We start from the raw sequence: 24,316 nt of genomic DNA on the forward strand, positions 1-24,316 counted from the left end.
GTTCTAGAAACCATGAAACGCTTAGAAATGGCAGTATATCCTTCCTCCTGAAGATGAAGGTCCACTATCTTCTGTCTGAGGTCCAGACTGATTTCTTTGCTTTTTGGCATGATGATATTGCTTCTTACAAAAATTATTGAGCAACCCTAGAGTATCCCTTTCATTTAAGCAGTCAAATGATACTAACTCTGCTTCTTGGAGTCACTTAAATAAGATTCAGTGCTAATTGATTGCTCAGGTGTGTTTTCAAACCTAATTGACTGCTCAGGTGTGGTTTCAAACCCAGTTCATTTGTTCTGAAAGCACAAAATCACATGGGGGCTAATAATTTTGACCATCTCAGTTTTCACCAGATTTTTCATAAAGAAATCTTGAATATTTATTTTACATTTTAAAGTGTACCAAAATGGGGCCACATCATTGATGAATGATTTACTATATGAAATTTTATGAATATTGCAAACATTGGGCAGTATTTTAGGGAAATATTTAAAAGTTCCTAGGGGGCTAATAATTTTGACCTTAACTGTATATATATAGTCACACACTAGCTAAATTAATTACTGTTATTCTACTGTATATGTGTGTATATATATATTTCATGTAGTCGTTGTTTATATTTAAAGGGACAGCCGTTACTTTATTGTACTTCATTTACATTTACAGCATTTAGCAGACACCTTTATCCAAAGCGACTTACAGTACTGTGACAGTAAACTGTCTAAGCAATTGAGGGTTAAGGGCCTCGCTCAAGGGCCCAACAGTGACAACCTGGCAGTGGTGGGACTTGAACCTGTGACCTTTTGATTACTAGTCCAGTACCTTAACCGCTAGGCTACAACTGCACTACTTCACGTGATAAATATGCCACAAAACTGTGATTGTGCTTGTAACACGATTTATTAAGATTTATTAAGATTAAGGACGCTTGCTTGTTATGTGCTGAGCATTTGTGTAAATCCGTAGCGTTCCTCTGGCAGTAGGACTAGCAGATCAGAGCTATTTTAGGTAGGTATGAATTCCTCTCGTGACCTGGCGTGAGTTTTGCATATCTGAGCTGCAGGAGTGTGCAGGGCTGCGGAGGAGACGAGCAGCGGAGGGTATTGAGGTACCGGCTGTGTTCAAAATGCTAGATTTGTTCAGTTTATATTCCACGTCATGTGATCTACATACATACATACAACATACATACATACATACATTAATGAGGTAATGCGCAGTAAATGTGATATAACGTTTATAATTTGGTATATTACACATCACCTGATAGTAGAGATTTTCACAAGTCACGAAATACAAGTCACGAGTCTTTAGACTACAGTTAGAGTCCAAGTCAGGTCACGAGTCTTTAGGCTAAAGTCTAAGTCAAGTCACAAGTCTTTAGACTAGAGTCCGAGTCAAGTCACGAGTCTAGGCTAAAGTCCAAGTCAAGTCACGAGTCTTTAGGCTAGTGTCTAAGTCGACTCACGAGTCCTTAGGCTAGCGTCTAAGTCAAGAGTCTTTAGACTAGAGTCCAAGTCAAGTCATGAGTTTCTAGGTTAGAGTCAAAGTCACAAGTCTTTAGAGTCCAAGTCAAGTCACGAGTCTTAAGGCTATAGAGTCCAAGTCAGGACATTAGTTTTTAGGCTAGAGTCATGTCATGGGTCTTTAGACTGTAAAGTCTAAGTCAAGTTACGAGTCTTTAGAATGAAGTCAAGTTCAAGTCACGAGTCTTTAGAATAGACTCTAAGTCAAGTCATGAGTCTTTAGGCTATAGAGTCCAAAACAAGTCACTAGCCTAAGTCTAAGTCAGGTCATGAGTCTTGAGAGTCAAGTCAAGGCATGAGGGTTTAAGCTAGAGTCCAAGTCAAGTCACAAGTCTTTAGGCTAAGTTCAAATAAAAAAACAACAACAACAGATTAACTTTCGTCACAGACGTGAGCCAGTGACATTGTTATTGTGCTACTTAGACACACTTGTTCCGTCCAGTCTGGGATTTCTAAAGCAAAGTGTGTGTGTGTGTGTGTGTGCAATTTCAGCCCAGTTACCCTGTTATTTAAGTATCTTTAGCCTGCTGGATTATTCGTGCCCAGCGTAGTGTGGGATTTGGAACACAACCGCTGTAAAGTCTGAGACTGAGCAGATCTACTTACATTGTTTCCCTAAAACCTTATTATCCATCCCATAATCCTGAATATTACGGCACGGAGGTTCAGGACACTTCCTGTTTCTGATGGCTTTGATGTGGCAGTGGATTTCTTTATCTGGTCTAAACGTCTTTGAGACCCGTGGTCCCGAGAACGGATAGGAACAGGAGGCTCGCGTCAGGAAGGGCATCGGGCGTAAAGCTGTGCCAAACTGTGGCAGCCAAAAGATTCAGTACCACATTACTCCCAGTTACGGGAGATGTATTGGAACGCCCCTGGTCCAACCCTGAGGACCCAAACACTCAGTACTAGGGAGGGGCAATGTGACGAAAATATTATACTGCGATGCTAATAGATATTTTCACGACACACTATATGCATTATAATACTAATGATTTATTACTTCACTTATTTTTAATAATTAGTTATATTAGTTAGTTATATCTTGGTAAAGGTCGCAGTGGATCCAAAGCTTTTATTGGGAACGGGTGCCAGTTTGTTGCAGGGAAGACAGACAAGCCAAAACATTAGGACCACCTTCCAAAAATGTGCATATCACGCTCAGGGATCTGTTAAACGTTGGTCTGTTGGGCTGGTTGGTAGTTACTCGTAGTGCCTGTGTTAAATGCAGCCGATATTGGCAGACAAGACAGACGGTTGGCTGTGTGTCTGTAGGGGGCGGGACAATGACTGACTGAACAGGGTTTCTCGTACAATTGCAGCCTCTGCTGGCTGATCGAGGTGCCTGCACCGGGGGTGGACGATCACGGATGGCAGAGCGTGGCTCTTTACAAGCGGGCAAAAGATTCGGCTATCCTTGATCGGGTGTGGGGGCTGATTATTGTTATAACACTTGCATTTAATATCCTAGGGTCGGGTTGTTTTTGTTTTGGGGGGCTGTGGGGGTCTTTTTCTCTCTATTTTATTATTTTTAATCCTCCGAATCTAGTCGAGTCCAGCTGCAAGCCAGGCCTCAGTCTTAAATTATATATAAACTATTCTTATAAAAACTGATAAGTAACTGAATTCTAAATTCTGCCTCTTCGAAATGTAAATTGGAATAAATATAAAAAATATTTTGTACATTAAATAAACGTTATTATCACATTTGTGCCTACAACAAAAGTGAAAGTTTGTAATCCAGGCAAACACAGAGCTCAGAAGAACAGGGAGACTGAAGTTTATTATCAGCGTCCATGAGTTTGGTGCCGTTCGGCCTCTGGATGGGCAAGTAAACACCCAGTAATCAAAATAACGACCAAAAATAACCTTATTCGTGCTTAAAAAAGGTTCCTAAACACGTCTTCTGCAGTTCCTTCTCAGGTTCCTTCACTGGTCGTGGTAAATCCCAGCGGATCTGCTGGACCGTGGGAACTCCACACGCTGGCACATCATGGCACGTCACACTCGATATAAGGGATGTCGCTGTAGCGGCTGTCCACCTCGGCCCACTGCTGAACGGCCCGGGCCACGATCTCCTCCGACAGTCTCTGCGCGTAGTCAAGCAGGACCAGGTTGACCAGCGACGTCTCCTCGTCCAGGCCGGCTCCCAGGCAGACCGGAGCAGGCGGGCCGTCCACCCGGTCCGGCGTGCTGGAGTTCTGAGCAGGCTTCCCGCATTTGGATTTGACGCATCCCATGATCCGGATGATGCAGCATTGGTTTGACGCTGGGAGTCAGGAGCTTCGTTCCTTTACAGACCGACGGTGGAGGTGAACCGTGGTGGGGCGTGTCGAGCATCTATACACGCTCATGGCCGACTCCAGCCCTCCCTGTCAGAGACGGACACAAAGAATCGGTTATTTATTTCAGTTTTTGTACTTGACAAGATAAACGCACCTTTTGAGGGAGCGCAGATGAAGTTGGTGGCCGTTTGTCACAGTTTGTTGATGGTTCTGTCCTTGCTGGGTTCGATTAGAGCAGTTATTGCAAGAAGGGGTCTGACTGTAACCTCATAGTAATTGCTAAAAAAGACCCTCTGGTAATAGAGGGGAACAATCAGGGCCCAGCAGGCCATCAGAGAGAGCTGGATATTCTAATTACCACCTCCTCGTTTCTACACTCACTGTCTATGTTATCAGCTCCACTTACCATATAGAAGCACTTTGTAGTTCTACAATTACTGACTGTAGTCCATCCTTTTCTCTACATGCTTTGTTACCCCCTTTCACCCTGTTCTTCAATGGTCAGGACCCCCACAGGACCACCACAGAGCAGGTATTATTTAGGTGGTGGATGATTCTCAGCACTGCAGTGACACTGACATGGTGGTGGTGTGTTAGTGTGTGTTGTGCTGGTATGAGTGGATCAGACACAGCAGCGCTGCTGGAGTTTTTAAATACCGTGTCCACTCACCGTCCACTCTATTAGACACTCCTACCTAGTCGGTCCACCTTGTAGATGTAAAGTCAGAGACGATCGCTCATCTATTGCTGCTGTTTTAGTCGCTCATCTTCTAGACCTTCATCAGTGGTCACAGGACGCTGCCCACGGGGCGCTGTCGGCTGGATGTTTTTGGTTGGTGGACTATTCTCAGTCCAGCAGTGACGGTGAGGTGTTTAAAAACTCCAGCAGCGCTGCTGTGTCTGATCCACTCATACCAGCACAACACACACTAACACACTAAATAATACCTGCTCTGTGGTGGTCCTGTGGGGGTCCTGACCATTGAAGAACAGGGTGAAAGGGGGGTAACAAAGCATGTAGAGAAACAGATGGACTACAGTCAGTAATTGTAGAACTACAAAGTGCTTCTATATGGTAAGTGGAGCTGATAAAATGGACAGTGAGTGTAGAAACAAGGAGGTGGTTTTAATGTTATGGCTGATCGACGTATACAATAATACAATATGTGATCAGTTTTTCTATTCTATCAGTATGTAAACAAATACAAATCTAAAATAAATCTTTCATACTGCCTATTCAATTTGTGTCAGTATGTGTATGATTCCATTAAAGAAGCCTGATTCTGCTATTAGTGGTTAGTGATTAGTTGTCCAGCTGTAGGTTTATAATGGGCGAAGCAATTCAATTCAATCAAAAACCGATGAGTACTATAATGAGTACGGTCATACTGCCCAGCCCTACTCACACCAAGAGGGAATTTTTTTTTGCAAACCATACACACATGCTCGGGTGACCACAGGATCTTAGAGTAAACACGTTTTGTCAGGCCAGTTGACCGATATCATAGAAATAACAGGTACCAAGAGCTAACCCTCCCTAAAACATGTAATATCCACCCAAAAAATACAATTTAACCTCAGAGATAATGTGTCAGAAACTAAAACATGACGTCTTGTGGTCTGGTTGGTGCCAGGTTACATGGACTGGCACACGTGTGGCATTAAAGTCTCAAGGTCACAACACAATCCACTCCATCATTACAAAAGTACATTGGGATGAGTTTTAACTCGTTTGAGCATCATATCACCATAAGATGCTAGCCGTTAAGACATGGAGTCTGCCATGTTTGTATTCGTTAGCAGTCCAGATGAATCTGTGTTGGGGTGAGAAGTTCTTGGGGGCACGTCTAGAACTCGGTGCTCGGTTGGCACAGTTCTGCGCTAACTCAATGCCAGCGAGATCTGGCTTCGAAGATTGGGGGGTCCAAAGCCCTGTGATGGATTGGCACCCTGTCCAGTGTGTTCATGCCCTGCACCCAGTGTTTCCTGACCAGTATATAATAACTTGAATAATCAGACTGTATAATCAGAATGTAAATAATCAGTCTCAGATATGAGATACTCGAACTCTGATCAAAAACGTTCAACTATTTAGTTGTATTGTGACGTAATAATATGAACAATAACACACTGACCAGTGCACCTGTAGGTATGTCACTACAATGATTTGATGTGCATTATTAAATCGTATTTGTGATCAGATAGATAAACACCCACCTGCTGAGGTAATGAAATCCAAGCATGGTGATCATCAGACTAGAAAAAAACCACACATGAAATATAAACATAAATATTGGTGTGTGGTTATAAAATTGCTCTTTTCAGTCTTCTTGTCCAGGCTTGGTTGGTTTCTCTCTCCAGATGTGATTCAGAGATTCAGGAGAAGACCATCCAGCTGCTGATGAGTTCGGATCTCGGTCACTTATCGACGGTGAGTCCGATCACAAGTCTCCAAAGTTCAGTCCGATTTACCAGCGATGGTTCGTCCAGTTCGGTTACAAAACAAAATGTCCTTTATGGTTCGGTCCGTGTGTGGAAGACTTGTAGATGTGTCAGATGAATGGATTGAGTGGATAGATGGATGAGCAGATATCTGTTTGGAGGTCCGGTAGACAGAGCTCGGTATGTTGGTCCAGGATCGGTGTTGCAGGACACGGTGTAACTGGGTTATTATTATTGCTCAATCAATGCTTCAAGTTGTGACCTTTTATTTTTGGATCATGTCGCCACCTGGCGGCGAGATAAGATACATTTATTTATTTATTTATTATTAAATTATTAACGCATAATATAATAATATAAATATATAAATTTATTTATTTACACACCTTGGTTACATTCATGACATGTAGTTACACCAGTTCAAGTCTTTTAATCTCAAACACAGTCATAGACAATTTTGTATCTCCAATTCACCTCACTTGCTCGTTTTTGGACTGGAGAACATGCAAACTCCACACAGAAAGGACCCGGACCAGGACCTCCTTGCCGTGCCGCTGGACATCATTCATTCATCATCCAAAATCGCAGGAACAGGGCACAGATCCATCCAGGGAATAATTTACCCAACAAATCACTTGCATACTCACATCTAGACTCAATTTATTTATTTATTTATTTATTTATTTATTTATTTATTTATTTATTTATTTATTTATTTATTTATTTATTTATTTATTTATTTATTTATTTATTTATTTATTTATTTATTTATTTATTTATATTTATTTATTTATTTATTTATTCCTTTTCAGTAAATACTTCATCCTGAGAAGAGTTGTGGTGCTGCCAGTGCTGGTATAAAGGGCCATTCTCATTCATGGATTTTGGCAGCACATATTCACATATTTAGTCTCTTTACTCACAACTAGGGGCAATTTATTTATTCATCTGAGCAGGATCACGTTTTCAATTTACAATTTTCAATCCCCATTTACAAAAAAGTCAAGACGTTTAGTAAAACGCAGTAAAAAGAAGAATGTGTGATGTGTCCATTCTCTTTTTTATTTAACTGATTTCCAATGTTTTCACCGATCAACTTCATTGTAGTTTGGAAATAGAAACACAGTTAGAATTTGATGTCTGCAACTCCAAAACACTAAAAAAAATTGAATTATTATCATAATTAATGAAGAATAATTAAGAATAATGAAGACTGATTTAGCTGTTAAAAGAGGAAGGACTTCATATTATTGTTCCATGCTTTTGAATAAGATGTCCAGGAAGCTAGTACTCGGGTGTTTACTTACGTTTGGCCATAAAGGAAAGACATTGAAGGCAATACACACTAAATGTACAAAATACCCTTAAGGTTACCACCCTAACAGCTACATTTAATACCTTTGATGCACAAGCTAAGCAAACCCCTTCTAATGCACAACATGGGTCAAAAATGACCCAAATTCATCCATTCAAGAATATTTTCATATGCACATTTGTCAGTTATTCATGTATTTGCTGTCTTAGCTAATAAAAGCTATCTACAGGTATACTAGAATATGTAAACAGCTAGCAAGCAAATAGTATTGGACATATTCAAGATTCAAGAGCCTAATCTTTGGTTGTCTTTCAAAAGATCAGTAAATATGTTTTTGACTACAAACACTTACAAATGTCAGTAGTTCCTGTCAAATTCCATAGTAAATACATAAGGGTCATTTTTGACCCATGTTGTGCATTAGAAGGGTAGTGATACAAAAATGATTTTTATTAAAAAAGTAAAAAATATAAAACTGAAATAAGGATTTGTGATGATCAAAAACAAGTTAAATGAGGAATTCGTGGAAGCTTAAATGACGAAATTAATTTATTGCAAAGATATAGAAAATAAAAACTCAGTTGGGTCACTTTTGACCCAGGTTGTGCATCAAAGGGTTAATACCTTTGTTTGTGTGTATAAGAGTCTATTCAGTAGTATTTGAAGTATTACAGCACTTTAACACATTTAGTTTCACCGTGGTGTGTAAATAATACTTTCTTACTTGCTTACATTTTCTGTGTGGGTTTCCTGCGGTTGCTCCGGTTTCCTCCCACAGTACAAAGACGTGAAAGTGAGGTGAACTAGAGATACAAAATTGGCCGTGATGAATTGGTGGTGTTTGATGAATCATGGGTAACCTGTAACTACCTGTCCTGTCATGAATGGAACCATCACTAATAAACTGATCTCTTATTTAAATACAATCTCCTGCATGTGGGCAGCAGGGGGCAGCATGTGTTTTATTATAGAGTGTTAGTACCAGTCATTTAAAAACCTCTCACACACCCTCACAGTGCCAGGTGAGAATGGATTATACCAGTGGTTCTTAAGCCTGGGGTCGGGAACTCACACGGGATCTGAAATCCACATGGAATTCCAAAAAAACTAAAATCAGTAATATACAGTCAAATATACACATGAATAATATTACTAATAACTAAAAGTTTGCATTTAATCTAAGGATAATTCATTAATTTGGAGTTTTATCATGCTCTGGAAAGTATCAGCTACATGAAATGCAATTCTTTAAACCCACTGACTGGGGTTGAGGGGTTGTGGTGAGGTTGCTAAAATGTAAAGCCCTGATAATGTGGTCTGTGGTCAAAAAGTGACCATAAAATATAAATAATACTAAATGTATTAATGCTGATATAATAAAATAATGAAACAACACATTTAAAAAATAAATGGTTGGGATTAGTAACTAATTGCTGGTATTGGATTCTATTGCATTGGATTCTTTATTTATTTATTTAATACTTGTTTATTTATTTATTTATATTTTTAAATTTATTTACCTATTTAGTTATTTGTTTACTTATTTAATTACGTATGTATTACTCGTTTCTTTATTTAGTTATCTATTAATTTATTTAATACTTTGTTTATTTATTTACTTATTTATTAATGTACGTATTTATTTATGTATTTTATTATTTCATTTATTTGCTTACTTATGTATTTACTTGTTTGTTTATGTTATGCTTATTTTTTGTTTATTTATGTATTTTATTATTTACTTATTTATGTAATTATTTACTAATTTAATAGTTATTTTTATTTATTTATTTATTTACTTGTTTATATAATTATTTATATTTTTATATATGTATTTATTTATTTACCTATTTATTTACTTATTTGTTTACTTATTTAATTATGTATTTATTAATCATTTATTTATTTAGCTACCTTTTTATTTAATTATTTTATTTATTTATACTTACTTACCTATGTGCTTACTTATTTGTTTATGTAATGCTTATTTATTTTTTGTTTGTTTATCTATTTATTTATTGTATTATTTACTTATTTATGTACTTATTTTCTATTTATTAATTCATATATTTTATTTATTAATTAATGTCATTATTTATTAATTTAATATTTCCTTATTTGTGTATTTATTTCTGCTTTTTTCAGTGTATCTCTTTAAGATTTTATCAGATGAAATAAAAAAAAACTGAAGTCTGACTCCGTCCATCAGATTTCTTGTAGCTGTGAGCAGCCAATCCCAGATCTGGACGGCTGGATAAGAGCGGCGGGCTGATTGCGGACTATAAAAAGGCTTTAGGCTTGAATTGCAGCATGACATCCCGCGGCTATACTGCTGACCGGTGTTCGGTGTTCGGTGCGCTGGTCCCGCTCACTGCTGCCGCCTCCACCGCCACAGAAACTCCAGCAACTCTCCAGCTGTTGCGCATCTGGATTTGAGCCGCGGTACCATGCATCTGGCGCGGGTTCTGCTCTGTGCGGCTTCGGTGCTGCTGTTCGGACCGCTGGTGCGCACCGAGAGCGGAGCGGCTGCGGCCGCGGCTGTACCGGAGGAGCGCGACGCGCGGGAGGCGCACTGTCCCGCCGCCGCCGTGTGCGCCTTCCGCCAGCACAGCAAACAACTGCGGCTCCAGGCGATCAAATCTCAGATCCTGAGCAAACTGCGTCTCAAACACGCTCCTAATGTCAGCCGAGATGTGGTCAAGCAGCTGCTGCCCAGAGCGCCCCCGATACAGCAGCTCCTCGACCTGTACGACGTGCTGGGGGACGACGGGAAACCGGGGACGGAAGTGCAGGAGGAGGAGGAGGACGAAGAACATGCAACCACCGAGACCGTCATGAGCATGGCCACCGAGCGTAAGTGCTTCATTACGCTTAATTACTCTGAAATAACTCAAACTCAAAATAGACAGACAGAGTATCGATAGATTAACATTTTCGACATTTAGCAGTCGCCCTTATCCAAAGTACTAAGACAGTATATTGTCTAAGGGCCTCGCTCAAGGGCCCAACAGTGACAACCTGGCAGTGATGAGGCTTGTACCAGCGACCTCTTAGTTACTAGTCCAGTACCTTAACCACTAGGCTACACCTGCCCTTCAGATAGAAAGATAGACAGACAGACAGACAGATACTAATACAAATACAAATAAAGTAAGAAAGCTGTAGCGAATGTACAACCTGCATATATACAATATATGGTATGCAAAAAAAGTATGTGCAAATTCTGCATCTGGTACATTAATAATAATAGAAGCAGTAGTGTATCGATACTTATATACAGACATATAAGTATAAATGTAGAAATAAAGATATTGTTATAATTATAAATATATACAATATATCGGTTATGGGTGTATTTATAGACAATATGACCAATAATATACATTGTCTAATACACATTATTATATATATATATATATTATATTATATTATATATATGACTGAGTATATTAGTGGTAATATACAGATTTAGCCACTGTGCATTAAAGAGCCACTGGTAGAAACAAACTTAGAATTTAAATTGACATTGACATGATATGTCTTCTTAATTAAAAACCAAAACCCACAAGTATTTGCATAATTTTCCTAAACAGAACTTAAAAAAAGCCAAAAAATACTCGACCACTGATGTGTCACTGTGTCTGTATCATACAGGAACAGAATTTAGGCAAAGCCAACTTTATTTTAATGGTTTTTGAGTTGTGCAAAGAGCTCAGGATCAACTGTCCACATACTTTTGACCATAAATTGTATGTTATGTTTTTTTTATTATTTTATTTTATTTGATTGATTGATAAAAAGCTGCTTGTTCACGTGTCTGAATAATTAAAGCACAGGAGACTTTGTCCAAACAAACTTTACCAAATGTAAGTCCTTCTTTCATTAGTTTACGGTGGAATTGCTAATATACCAGGTCAAAAAAAGAAATAAAATAGAAATTTCATTATATATTTGGTTGTGCAGAACATGCATTCATTTCAGGCAATGTAGAGCACGCTTGACTGTAGACAGTGGTACCAGTGTTCCAGTAGCTGCTTCTCATGCTGTTTTCACATTTGGCTTGAATACTCGGGTTCATGTACAGGATCAGTTCAATTCAAACCCAGATTCGATTGCACGATTCCTAATTTAATTCTCAGAGAATTTAGTGTTCAGAGAATCGTAACTAAATTATATAACAGATCATTTGTAAGTGGTTCTTGAATGAGACCACTGATTCATGCACTTTTAAATTGGAGCAACAAACTAGCCCTATTTACATGAGCTCAGAGAAGTCACCAGACATAGTCGACTATAAATCATATTTTATTTCTATTCATAGTTCATATTTTTTACATATACAGTATGTCTTTGAGTCATTGAATGAAATGGTTAAATACGAGTGCCTTACAGTTCTCGGGTGGTGCAGTGGTAAATTACTCTAGCTCACTACCACTGGAGTCCAGGGTTCAAATCTCGGCCGGTTGGGAGTCTATATACAGAGATGATTGGCTATGTCTGGGTGGATGCCCAAAGCCCTGCGATTAACCGGCGCCTCGTCAAGGCTTTTCCTGTCTTGTGCCCAGTGTTTCCCAGTCGAACCGGATACTCTGCGACCCTGACCAGGACAAAGTGGTTAATAAAAATGAAAAACTATAAATGAAGTGACATTGTTAAAATGAGTATAAATACAATACAGGAGTCGGCTGGACATCCCATTCCAAAACCATGGGCATTGATATAAAGCGTCCACTCTCTAGGAATTTGGTTAAAAGAGCTTTTGGGAGGTAAATCACTGATGTTGGACGAGAAGGCGTGGCTGGCAAGTAATATATTTATTGTTCGGTGTCAGGACCATACCAAACCATGTCTTTATGGACCTTGTTTCGTACACAGACATGCTAGAATGATGAAGAGCCCAGACTCTTGCTATATAACCCTGTGAGCAAAGGGTGTGGCTAAAAGATTTAAATAGAGTGATTAAGAGAAGTGTCTACATTCTTTTGAACATATAGTCTACATTCATATGGACTTTTCTGGTGCTAATGCTAGATTTTGATGAATGCATTAACATTTTATGAATTTAAAGCATCAGACAAACATCCCACTGTGTTTTGATCGATTTCCTCTTGCTCTTTCTGCCCCCCTTGCAGCTGACCCCATCGTTCAACTACACCAAAAACCAAAGTGCTGCTTCTTCTCCTTTAGCCCCAAGATCCAGACTAGTCGAATAGTAAGGGCGCAGCTCTGGGTGCACTTGCGCCCCGTGGAAGAGGCGACCACCATCTTTTTGCAGATATCCAGACTCATGCCTATCGCTGACGGGAAGAAACAGACCATAAAACTACGTTCGCTGAAGGTGGACGTGAGCGCGGGGGTCAAGTCTTGGCAAAGCATTGACGTGAAGCAGGTGGTTGTGGGGTGGATGAGGCAGCCGGAAAGCAACTGGGGGATCGAGATCAACGCCTACGACGCCAAGGGCAGTGATGTTGCCGTGACTTCTGCAGAGCCTGGAGAAGAAGGACTGGTAAGCTGCTAGAGCTTCATTGGGGTGTAATGGTTCTACATGGAGATGCTCTCATGCAGTTCAGCTTTTAGCAGTTTTAAAGCAAGCCATGATGGTTGTCGATTCTTGTGCAATATGAGCCTTGCAAAATGTCATATAGGTTCTTATTATTTTCCGAAAAGACCAGATCAGTTCTTCTTTGTCAGCTGGCCTACTAGAGTCATCAAGAACTGCATTAATTTAGGATAATACATCTAGGGTTACAGACCACAGGTTGAGAACTGGAGAAGTAGGTTGAGGTTCTGTGAGGTGTTATTTTATTTGTAGATTGTAGACCATGTTTTCAAAGACTTACACCTTTGCATTTTCATCTGCAGCTTCCATTCCTGGAGGTCAAAGTCTCTGAAAGTCCCAAACGAAGCAGGAGAGAATCAGGCCTGGACTGCGATGAAAATTCGTCCGAGTCCCGCTGCTGCCGCTACCCACTCACGGTGGACTTTGAAGACTTTGGCTGGGACTGGATTATTGCCCCGAAACGCTACAAGGCCAATTATTGCTCAGGAGAGTGTGACTATGTGCATCTGCAGAAGTTTCCACACGCGCACCTGGTGAACATGGCAATCCCGCGGGGCACGGCCGGTCCCTGCTGCACGCCCACCAAGATGTCCCCCATCAACATGTTGTACTTCAGCGAAAAAGAGCAGATCATCAACAGAAAGCTCCCGGCGATGGTGGTGGATCACTGTGGCTGCTCGTGATCCATGTAATCAGCCTAAATTCCTCCAGCTTGGACATCTCGTTGCAATACTCGTCAACCATTAACCATGCCGTGCAATATGCAGTAGAACCAGAATAGCAGCTGAAGACGATCAGCTGGTCACCAATCACTGCTTCACTCTCACTGACTTTGACTTGTTTACTCTGAATCTGCATCTTGGAGTCTTAGATGTACTGAAGAAGTGTCATGCCGGTTGGACTTGGAAATGGACATCATATATCTTTATTATATGCTCATGCATTCTCAGAATTGTAATATATAAAGTTCTGTTCTCGCTACAGATCCAGTACCAATAATACCAACGGTACGGTAACGTTACAGTACCAACAGTAATCTAGTGTTACATTGCCAACAGTTCCAATGGTACTGTAACGTTACAGTACCAACAGTAGAGTTACAATGCCAATAGTTCCTATGGTACCGTAACGTTACAGTACCAACAAATATATTACAGACAGTTAAGTTTCCAAAAGCAACAGAAAGGGACTCAATAACTCTTAAAAAAGCTTGAAAACCTGTCAGAAGATTCAGACAATCTGAAGCAAGTCTTCATTCACAATAAAACATGTGGTTATTTGTAGCCTTTTCCATTATTTAGCTGCTTTATCTGCCTTATACACTTGAACTATTATTAAAATTCAGTATGACTAGACAGAAGGACTTGAAACAGAGGCACTTTGATTGCAGTGTGTTAAAGACGGAGAACTTTAAGCGGTAAGTACGGATGTTAATACCGGGTCACTCGTGCTCTTCCAGACAGACAGTTTGCACTATGGCAGACCAACAGAACGGATTGGTCGCTAAAAATGTTGTAAAAACTGATGTTGATGTGTTTGCTTATTGCATTGTATACATTATTATCGTTGTTTCTGTTAACTGTCGCTTTTTTAACCTCTGTTAGTTCATGTATAAGAGGAGAATTATGTGAAAGTGTACATTATACAATCTGTGGAGCTGTTCATCCAAATAAAGGTGCTTGCTTTATATCTTTAGCTGTACTGTTCATTTATTTAAGGGACAAAGTTATTTAATAACCATATCACTCTTGCAAACTGCTTTAAATCCATTACAATGTGAGCATTTAGCTTTAAATTCATAGCTGTTCGTCGTGAATCACTGCACTGTATGTTTTTTAGCTTTAAACCCCTTTAGCTGTTAACTATTATATTTAAATCCTTTATGCTGTTAGCTTTCAGCTTTAAATGTGGTACACTGTTGGCTTTAAGCTTTTAGCTTTAAATTCATAGCTGTTAGTTGTAAATAATTTACACTGTATGTTTTTACCTGTTAGCTTTCAGCTTTAAATCCATTACACTGTTAGCTTTTAGCTCTAAACCTGTTACACTGTTAGCTTTAAATCTATTACAGGGTTAGCTTTTTAGCCGTGCACTGCTCATTTGTGGTCTTACAATCTCATCTTTACTGGGTTCAGGTCAGGACTCTTGGCCAAATCATTATAAAACTTTAACTGTGTTTATTTAAAGCCATTCAGGGATGTACTTAGTGGTGTCCACAGATGTGAGAGACGAAGTGATTCCTCACCTCCGGCCAGTAGAGGGCGAACTGAGTGCTGCTGAGATCTGCTGCCTCTCCAGCTGTGAGCTGGATGGCGGCCCATGGCACCCAGGTGGGACCTGAACAGAAGTAAACACAGGGTTTAAGGGGATTAAGGGTCCCGGAGAATAACACTCTTCTCAACATGTTTGTGCTGACCTAAAATGTTTGGATACACTGCGGTGTTAAAGTTCCTTTAGTCTTTTCGGGTTTGTGCATCATTTACTTTGATTTAACAGAATGTCCACTGGTCTATGTTTATTGTTTTTATTATTACAAATGGAAACTTCTGGAGAATATAACACATCAGAAATGTTTCCAAAACTAGTCATAAGACCAAGAAAACAGCATCTCAAAAACATAAAGCTGGTCTCGCCTGATTACATTCCCTTTGCCAGTCATTTGAACATCACAACATGACAGACTCTTAAGTAAAATCACTAGCTTTACTGTATACGCTGGTGCTTGGGTGGTGGCACAGTAAGGTAAACTAGTTTAATAATGCTGAGATCTGGAGATCCAGGGTTCAAATCTCTATTGGATGTGATTAGCTAAGGGGATGGCTGCTACAGCCTAGCCACAGTAAGGTGAACTTGCCATTGGGCTCAGTGCCTGTCTGCTATGTCTGGTATATGGACCAGATCTGGTAGGATGATTCCTATATAAATAATTAATAAATAAACCTTAATAATAAAAGGTTTTATTTGTTTGTTGTTCTTATAGACATTTCTTAATGTTTTGTAGATAATTTACACTAGAGAATGTTAATTCATTGTCCACATTCACCATTCAACCCAATTTTAACCCTTCATTGCATGATTTCTTTTTCCTCCATGGAAAAAATATATGTTGTTTGTTATAGCCACTGAATACACAGAAAAATAGTAAAAAAAATAAAAATTCTAATTCAGCTTTTTAAAAAATGAGATTTTTAATTTGTAGCATATATGCAACATCATGCATTTGCAATATTTTGTATGTACAACATCATGCATTCTGCATCATGCATTCTGGCATTTTTAAGGAAATAATATGAATATTCTGGGCGTGCTCCTACGTAACCGTAAGGATGCAGCGTACGATTATTGTGTACGGTTATGCGACCGATAAGAACTACCTACCTGTACCTTCGCCTGGGATTTTTTCGGAAAGCTTACTTGCAAAATTCTTCACTCTATTTCACGGCCTAATTCACAGAACAGCATGGACGCAGCAATTAGCCAGAACGAAAGGACGTATTCTCGATTCGTACGCCATCTATGGTACAGATACATGAGTGAGACATAAAGTAGGCCAGCCAGCGCCTCTGCTACACTCACAGCTTCACAATCTCAACAATAGATGTTGGCAGAGCGTCGATTTATTAATCTGTTGCAAATTCGCTATACGATGCAATGAAGGGTTAAACCTTATATTCAGCTATTCCTTAAAATTCCACTATATTTATTTACTGCTACTTATTTCATTCATTCATTCACTCACTCATTCGTGTCCTTAGAGGGTCGCAATGGGATCAAATTGGTCTCTAATGGGTTGCTGGGCGGCGTTCTTGTGTTCTGCAGCGCCACCGTGCTGTCAAATTAATACTTTACAGTGTTCTGTTTACCTTAACCAATGTGTTCAAATGAATGACTGATGTCCCCCTGTTTTACAAAATTGTACATTTTTATGAAAAGAATACATTTTAAAACATTTACATTATCTATCTATCTGTCTGTCTGTCTGTCTGTCTGTCTGTCTGTCTGTCTGTCTGTCTGTCTGTCTGTCTGTCTGTCTGTCTGCCCGTTCATTAACAGTTTAAGTCAAGAAGCCTCAAGTGTCATCCAAAGCGCTGTACAATAAAATCAGAACATTAGCAAATCAATTACATAAAATACAGTAAAAGACATATAGCGACATAAAATCAATGGTAAATAAAACAGTTGGCACAGAAAAAGTCATGCTAAAACTCAAAAGCCTGGACATACAGAGGATTGAAATTGCTTTACTCTCAGACCTATGGTGCAACACTAAACATTAGGTTTATTAAACAATAAACCTAGAATATATTGTGGCGCCGGCAAGTACGGAGGAAGGGGCGTCGGGGCCGCCAGACGGTTATTTTAAGACATTCATTCATACACATGAACATTTACACAACAGACAGACAAACAAACAGCTGCCTATCCAGCCCTTACCGTAGCCAACCCATCCCCAACACTGGGCTACACGGCCACGGTAAGTCTGGATATCACGGCCGCAAGGCTTTCTGGGCAAAGCCCGTTCCGGCCCCCCAGTGGCTGACGCTACACAGCCCCCTCCCTAAAGGTCAACCGTCCCGGTGACCTACTCACCAGCGTTCACTGGGTGGCTCTATGTCCGGACCGCACCCCATTACACTGCCGAGCCGCCGTTCCACCCACTGCTGCACCTGGCCTACTGAAACACCGCACTGACTCGATCAGTGGGCAGGGCACAAGAAGACGAGCACCATCCTCTCAGCCGCCAGTAACACATGCCCCCGCAGCAACACCTGGGCTAGCGCACTCAGACAGATCGGGAATATTGGCCCACCTGACCATCAGAGCCACTCACACGCCACGATCCCACTTCTGACACCAAGTATGGAGGAAGGGGCGTCGGGGCCGCGAGATGGTTTTTTTAGACATCCATTCATACACATAGACATTCACACAACAGACAGACAAACATAGAGCTGTTTATACAGCCCTTACCGTAGCCAACCCATCCCCAACACTGGGCTACACGGCCTTAAATAGATCCTGGGGATGTAAGGTTCGGTTTTGATTGGGGGGTGGGGTGGTTAGGTTCCTGAGATGTGTGTGCAGGATCCAAAGTTAGTGAATAACAGGGGGGCAGAACAGGAAGAGAGTTGAGCATCCTGACAGCCTGGTGGATGGTGCTGTCCCTCAGTCGGCTGGTCCTTCCTGATGGGAGCAGACTGAAGAAGCTGTGTAGTGGATGGGGAATCACCTGCCAGGGGACGCCTTAATAAAAAGTGGCAAACTGTTCCATACTGTTTACATACTGTTGTAAATGCATGATTGTATGTCCGGTGTACAAGAAAATATGGCTAATTTGACTTCGTCCATTAATCAGTAAATAGTAAGTAAATAAGTAAACGTTTTTGCCAGGCTTTAAAAGAAAACTTATATGGAAATTATAGAAATTATGGAAAAACAAATCTGTCTGTATGTCTCTATATGTGTAATTTAATATTATATACAGTGTATCACAAAAGTGAGTACACCCCTCACATTTCTGCAAATATTTCATTATATCTTTTCATGGGACAACACTATAGACATGAAACTTGGATATAACTTAGAGTAGTCAGTGTACAGCTTGTACAGCAGTGTAGATTTACTGTCTTCTGAAAATAACTCAACACACAGCCATTAATGTCTAAATAGCTGCAACATAAGTGAGTACACCCCACAGTGAACATGTCCAAATTGTGCCCAAATGTGTCGTTGTCCCTCCCTGGTGTCATGTGTCAAGGTCCCAGGTGTAAATGGGGAGCAGGGCTGTTAAATTTGGTGTTTTGGGTACAATTCTCTCATACTGGCCACTGGATATTCAACATGGCACCTCATGGCAAAGAACTCTCTGAGGATGTGAGAAATAGAATTGTTGCTCTCCACAAAGATGGCCTGGGCTATAAGAAGATTGCTAACACCCTGAAACTGAGCTACAGCATGGTGGCCAAGGTCATACAGCGGTTTTCCAGGACAGGTTCCACTCGGAACAGGCTTCGTCAGGGTCGACCAAAGAAGTTGAGTCCACGTGTTCGGCGTCATATCCAGAGGTTGGCTTTAAAAAATAGACACATGAGTGCTGCCAGCATTGCTGCAGAGGTTGAAGATGTGGGAGGTCAGCCTGTCAGTGCTCAGACCATACGCCGCACACTGCATCAACTCGGTCTGCATGGTCGTCATCCCAGAAGGAAGCTGACGCACAAGCAAGCCCGCAAACAGTTTGCTGAAGACAAGCAGTCCAAGAACATGGATTACTGGAATGCCCTGTGGTCTGACGAGACCAAGATAAACTTGTTTGGCTCAGATGGTGTCCAGCATGTGTGGCGGCGCCCTGGTGAGAAGTACCAAGACAACTGTATCTTGCCTACAGTCAAGCATGGTGGTGGTAGCATCATGGTCTTGGGCTGCATGAGTGTTGCTGGCACTGGGGAGCTGCAGTTCATTGAGGGAAACATGAATTCCAACATGTACTGTGACATTCTGAAACAGAGCATGATCCCCTCCCTTCGAAAACTGGGCCTCATGGCAGTTTTCCAACAGGATAACGACCCCAAACACAACCTCCAAGATGACAACTGCCTTGCTGAGGAAGCTGAAGGTAAAGGTGATGGACTAAACCCAATTGAGCACCTGTGGCGCATCCTCAAGTGGAAGGTGGAGGAGTTCAAGGTGTCTAACATCCACCAGTTCCGTGATGTCATCATGGAGGAGTGGAAGAGGATTCCAGTAGCAACCTGTGCAGCTCTGGTGAATTCCATGCCCAAGAGGGTTAAGGCAGTGCTGGATAATAATGGTGGTCACACAAAATATTGACACTTTGGGCACAATTTGGACATGTTCACTGTGGGGTGTACTCACTTATGTTGCCAGCCATTTAGACATTAATGGCTGTGTGTTGAGTTATTTTCAGAAGACAGTAAATCTACACTGCTATACAAGTTGTACACTGACTACTCTAAGTTATATCCAAGTTTCATTTCTATAGTGTTGTCCCATGAAAAGATATAATAAAATATTTGCAGAAATGTGAGGGGTGTACTCACTTTTGTGATACACTGTAGGTCTCTCTCTATATAAGCCAGTACACCTGTAGGTATTTCTTACAGAATCTACACGGTTTATGGTCATAAAGCACAGAACGAATATCTATCATTAAAGAAAATACGTATTTTTATGTAATTATTTTTTTAAAACATGTTTAATATTTGTATTTTGTGCTTAAAGCTGAGATACGGATCAATAAGGGCGTTAATACATGTGCGCATGCGCAGTACAGATCTGGCAGCACCGCGAGTCCCGTCCTGTCAGAACGATCAGATTGTAAACATAAACAGTAGCTAGCATGCTAACGTTCACAAATACAACAAAATAAACAACAATACAGTATTAACTTAGATGTATATACAACATTCACTTCCTTACCTAGAGAATATAACCCATAAGGTGTTGTTTTGATGTGACTAGATGATACAAAAGAAGCTATATTTTATATAAATGTTTGCTATATTAATTAATGGGAAAGTAGTGACTTAGCGAGCCACAATGCTAGAAAATGCAAATCATCTAGGTTAAATGTTTAATTATGATCAATTCCACTATCTTAGAATCATGTTATTAAGCAAATCTGACCAGGATAAAGCAGTTGTGAATAATAAAACACACATAATTAGAGCAGTGGTAGCTCAGCGGTTAGGGTACATGACTAGTAATCGGAAGGCCGTTGGTTCAAGCCCCACATCTTCTTGGTTGCGACTGTAGGGCCCTTGAGCAAGTCCCTTAACCCTCAATTGCTTGCAGTGTATACAGTCACAACTGTAAGTCGCTCTGGAGAAAAGCGTAGACCTGCTAAATGCCGTAAATGTAAATTACTAACAATCAATGACCAACCTTGTATAATGATTAAGTTCAGGTGTTTCAGCCACACCCATTGTAAACACTTTTAAAATCAATGATTTTAAATAAAACATATATTTCCAACGTTGTGACAACAGTTTGGATAGTTACAACATGCCTAAGCCCAAGGTCTATAAAGAAATGTGTGTACCACTGATCATTCAGTGGTTGTTTTTTCCTTCTGAAAGTCAAACTAATCCTTTTCAGCACAGCAACGGTTAGCCTGATTGTTTTTTCTTACTTTTTACTGTTTAAAGTCAGACAGGTGGACATGCAGCGGGAACAGCGATCAGTTGGCTGAGTGTTGTTACATCTGTCGCACTGGAATTGGCGTCCAAGTCCCAGTAGTGCTAGCTGCTGCCAGCGCGTTCCAGGATTCACAGATGAGGAAGTGAGTGTGAGAAAATGGGGAGGCAGGATAAGTGCTCTGTAAAACACATATCTCAGTCTCCAGGATATACAGCTATGTTAATATACAGTCTGACACATAATTCAGGTGTTCTTACGTCCAAGCGGTGTACAGGCGTAGATTGTGCCTGATGGATGCGAACATCATTGGAAAAAGGGTCGAGGAAAAGATCCCAGTTTATGCTCTAGTTATGGCTAGAAAGGGGTGTAAGACAGTAACAAGACATGTATATATACACCGATCAGCCATAACATTAAAACCACCTCCTTGTTTCTACACTCACCGTCCATTTTATCAGCTCCACTTACCATATAGAAGCACTTTGTAGTTCTACAATTACTGACTGTAGTCCATCTGTTTCTCTGCATGCTTTGTTAGCCCCCTTTCATGCTGTTCTTCAATGGTCAGGACCCCCACAGGACCCCCACAGAGCAGATATTAGTTAGGTGGTGGATGATTCTCAGCACTGCAGTGACACTGACATGGTGGTGGTGTGTTAGTGTGTGTTGTGCTGGTATTAGTGGATCAGACACAGCAGCGCTGCTATCTATCTATCTACAGTGCCTTGCAAAAGTATTCAGCCCCCTTGAACTTTTCAACCTTTTGCCACATTTCAGGCTTCAAACATAACGATATGAAATTGTAATTTTTTGTGAAGAATCAACAACAAGTGGGACACAATCGTGAAGTGGAACGAAATTTATTGGATATTTTAAACTTTTTTTAGAAATAAAAAACTAAAAAGTGGGGCGTGCAATATTATTCAGCCCCTTTACTTTCAGTGCAGCAAACTCACTCCAGAAGTTCAGTGAGGATCTCTGAATGATCCAATGTTGACCTAAATGACTGATGGTGATAAATAGAATCCACCTGTGTGTAATCAAGTCTCCGTATAAATGCACCTGCTCTGTGACAGTCTCAGAGTTCTGTTTAAAGCGCAGAGAGCATCATGAAGACCAAGGAACACACCAGGCAGGTCCGAGATACTGTTGTGGAGAAGTTTAAAGCCGGATTTGGATACAAAAAGATTTCCCAAGCTTTAAACATCTCAAGGAGCACTGTGCAAGCGATCATATTGAAATGGAAGGAGTATCAGACCACTGCAAATCTACCAAGACCCGGCCATCCCTCTAAACTTTCAGCTCAAACAAGGAGAAGACTGATCAGAGATGCAGCCAAGAGGCCCATGATCACTCTGAATGAACTGCAGAGATCTACAGCTGAGGTGGGAGACTCTGTCCATAGGACACAATCAGTCGTACACTGCACAAATCTGGCCTTTATGGAAGAGTGGCAAGAAGAAAGCCATTTCTCAAAGATATCCATAAAAAGTCACCTGGGAGACACACCAAACATGTGGAAGAAGGTGCTCTGGTCAGATGAAACCAAAATCGAACTTTTTGGCCACAATGCAAAACGTTATGTTTGGCGTAAAAGCAACACAGCTCATCAACCTGAACACACCATCCCCACTGTCAAACATGGTGGTGGCAGCATCATGGTTTGGGCCTGCTTTTCTTCAGCAGGGACAGGGAAGATGGTTAAAATTGATGGGAAGATGGATGGAGCCAAATACAGGACCATTCTGGAAGAAAACCTGTTGCAGTCTGCAAAAGACCTGAGACTGGGACGGAGATTTATCTTCCAACAAGACAATGATCCAAAACATAAAGCAAAATCTACAATGGAATGGTTCACAAATAAACGTATCCAGGTGTTAGAATGGCCAAGTCAAAGTCCAGACCTGAATCCCATCGAGAATCTGTGGAAAGAGCTGAAAACTGCTGTTCACAAACGCTCTCCATCCAACCTCACTGAGCTCGAGCTGTTTTGCAAGGAAGAATGGGCAAAAATTTCTGTCTCTCGATGTGCAAAACTGATAGAGACATACCCCAAGCGACTTGCAGCTGTAATCGCAGCAAAAGGTGGCGCTACAAAGTATTAACGCAAGGGGGCTGAATAATATTGCACGCCCCACTTTTCAGTTTTTTATTTCTAAAAAAAGTTTAAAATATCCAATAAATTTCGTTCCACTTCACGATTGTGTCCCACTTGTTGTTGATTCTTCACAAAAAATTACAATTTCATATCGTTATGTTTGAAGCCTGAAATGTGGCAAAAGGTTGAAAAGTTCAAGGGGGCTGAATACTTTTGCAAGGCACTGTATCTATCTGTCTGTCTGTCTGTCTGTCTGTCTGTATGTCTGTATGTCTGTGTGCCTGTCTGTCTGTCTATCTGTGTCTATCCATCTATCTATTAAACTAATTTTAATCATTATTTTAATCCTGAAACCAAATTACATACAGGATTTCATTTTCATTTCAGACTAACAGCTTAAATGCTAATAAATCACAGGCACATCATTGCTTTTTTCAGTGCAGTAATCACCTCATGAATGAATGGAGCTGTGATTTAAAACCCAGGTAAACCCATCTAGTAGTTAGTCCAGTCCAGTCCAAAGCAAGCAATGAAAAGCAATAAAAACCCATGAGCCTTGGGCCACAGGATGCAGACGCGTAGCTGCTGATGGCTGGCTGTCAGAGCTCCTGATGGATTTAGCCAGCACGTCCACGCCGCTTGTTATTTCACTTAGCTGGAAATTGGTGTTTCCCTTCCCTTCACAACAACACACTGACCCTTGTGGAACCTCTATTTGATGAATTACGTCGTAAAGCTTCTGGATGTTTGTGAATAGGGACAGCAAGGTGTCCTGGTTTAGTGATATGGACCCTGAGGTTGCATTAGACTTGGAACGGGTCACTCGGAGAAGTTTTGTCCATAAGTTTTAGTTCATTTACAAGCCTTGTTAATGACTAAAGTGGAAGAAAGATCCATGGCAGTAAACCAAAAACATCCCACTGGACCAATGAC

The 24,316-nt window shown here is 40.6% G+C and overlaps 2 protein-coding genes across 3 annotated transcripts; one reads left to right on the forward strand and one right to left on the reverse strand.

The window, feature by feature from the left end:
* Positions 1 to 635: 635 nt before the first annotated feature.
* Positions 636 to 6,393, reverse strand: LOC134324101 (small membrane A-kinase anchor protein-like). Of its 2 annotated transcripts, XR_010014144.1 has the most exons (3): positions 6,029 to 6,393; positions 3,396 to 3,898; positions 636 to 1,165 (listed from the first exon to the last, which is right to left on the reverse strand). XR_010014144.1 is itself a non-coding variant. In XM_063005757.1 (2 exons), exon 2 carries the CDS (start codon positions 3,764 to 3,766, stop codon positions 3,518 to 3,520), a length of 249 nt encoding a protein of 82 aa, XP_062861827.1. In that variant the 5' UTR covers positions 3,767 to 3,898; positions 6,029 to 6,393; the 3' UTR covers positions 3,284 to 3,517. The 2 variants fall into 2 exon arrangements, 1 of the variants encoding a protein (XP_062861827.1); XM_063005757.1 differs by lacking the exon at positions 636 to 1,165 and having other exon boundaries at positions 3,284 to 3,898.
* Positions 6,394 to 9,965: 3,572 nt separating this feature from the next.
* mstnb (myostatin b) lies at positions 9,966 to 14,805 on the forward strand. Its single transcript, XM_063006413.1, has 3 exons — positions 9,966 to 10,421; positions 12,701 to 13,074; positions 13,431 to 14,805. The coding sequence occupies exons 1-3, from the start codon at positions 10,016 to 10,018 to the stop codon at positions 13,809 to 13,811; spliced, it is 1,161 nt and encodes a 386-aa protein (XP_062862483.1). The 5' UTR covers positions 9,966 to 10,015; the 3' UTR covers positions 13,812 to 14,805.
* Positions 14,806 to 24,316: the final 9,511 nt, after the last annotated feature.

Source organism: Trichomycterus rosablanca, chromosome 12 (genome assembly GCF_030014385.1).
Source record: "Trichomycterus rosablanca isolate fTriRos1 chromosome 12, fTriRos1.hap1, whole genome shotgun sequence".
Taxonomy (NCBI): domain Eukaryota; kingdom Metazoa; phylum Chordata; class Actinopteri; order Siluriformes; family Trichomycteridae; genus Trichomycterus; species Trichomycterus rosablanca.

What these genes read in the sequence shown, in the direction of transcription:
- mstnb (XM_063006413.1), top strand. Translation starts at nt 10,016, where the DNA reads ATGCATCTGGCGCGGGTTCTGCTCTGTGCGGCTTCGGTGCTGCTGTTC. An exon ending in CATGAGCATGGCCACCGAGC is followed by an intron (nt 10,422 to 12,700) that starts GTAAGTGCTTCA and finishes CCCCCCTTGCAG; the next exon opens with CTGACCCCATCGTTCAACTA. An exon ending in AGCCTGGAGAAGAAGGACTG is followed by an intron (nt 13,075 to 13,430) that starts GTAAGCTGCTAG and finishes TTTCATCTGCAG; the next exon opens with CTTCCATTCCTGGAGGTCAA.
- LOC134324101 (XM_063005757.1), bottom strand. Translation starts at nt 3,766, where the DNA reads ATGGGATGCGTCAAATCCAAATGCGGGAAGCCTGCTCAGAACTCCAGC.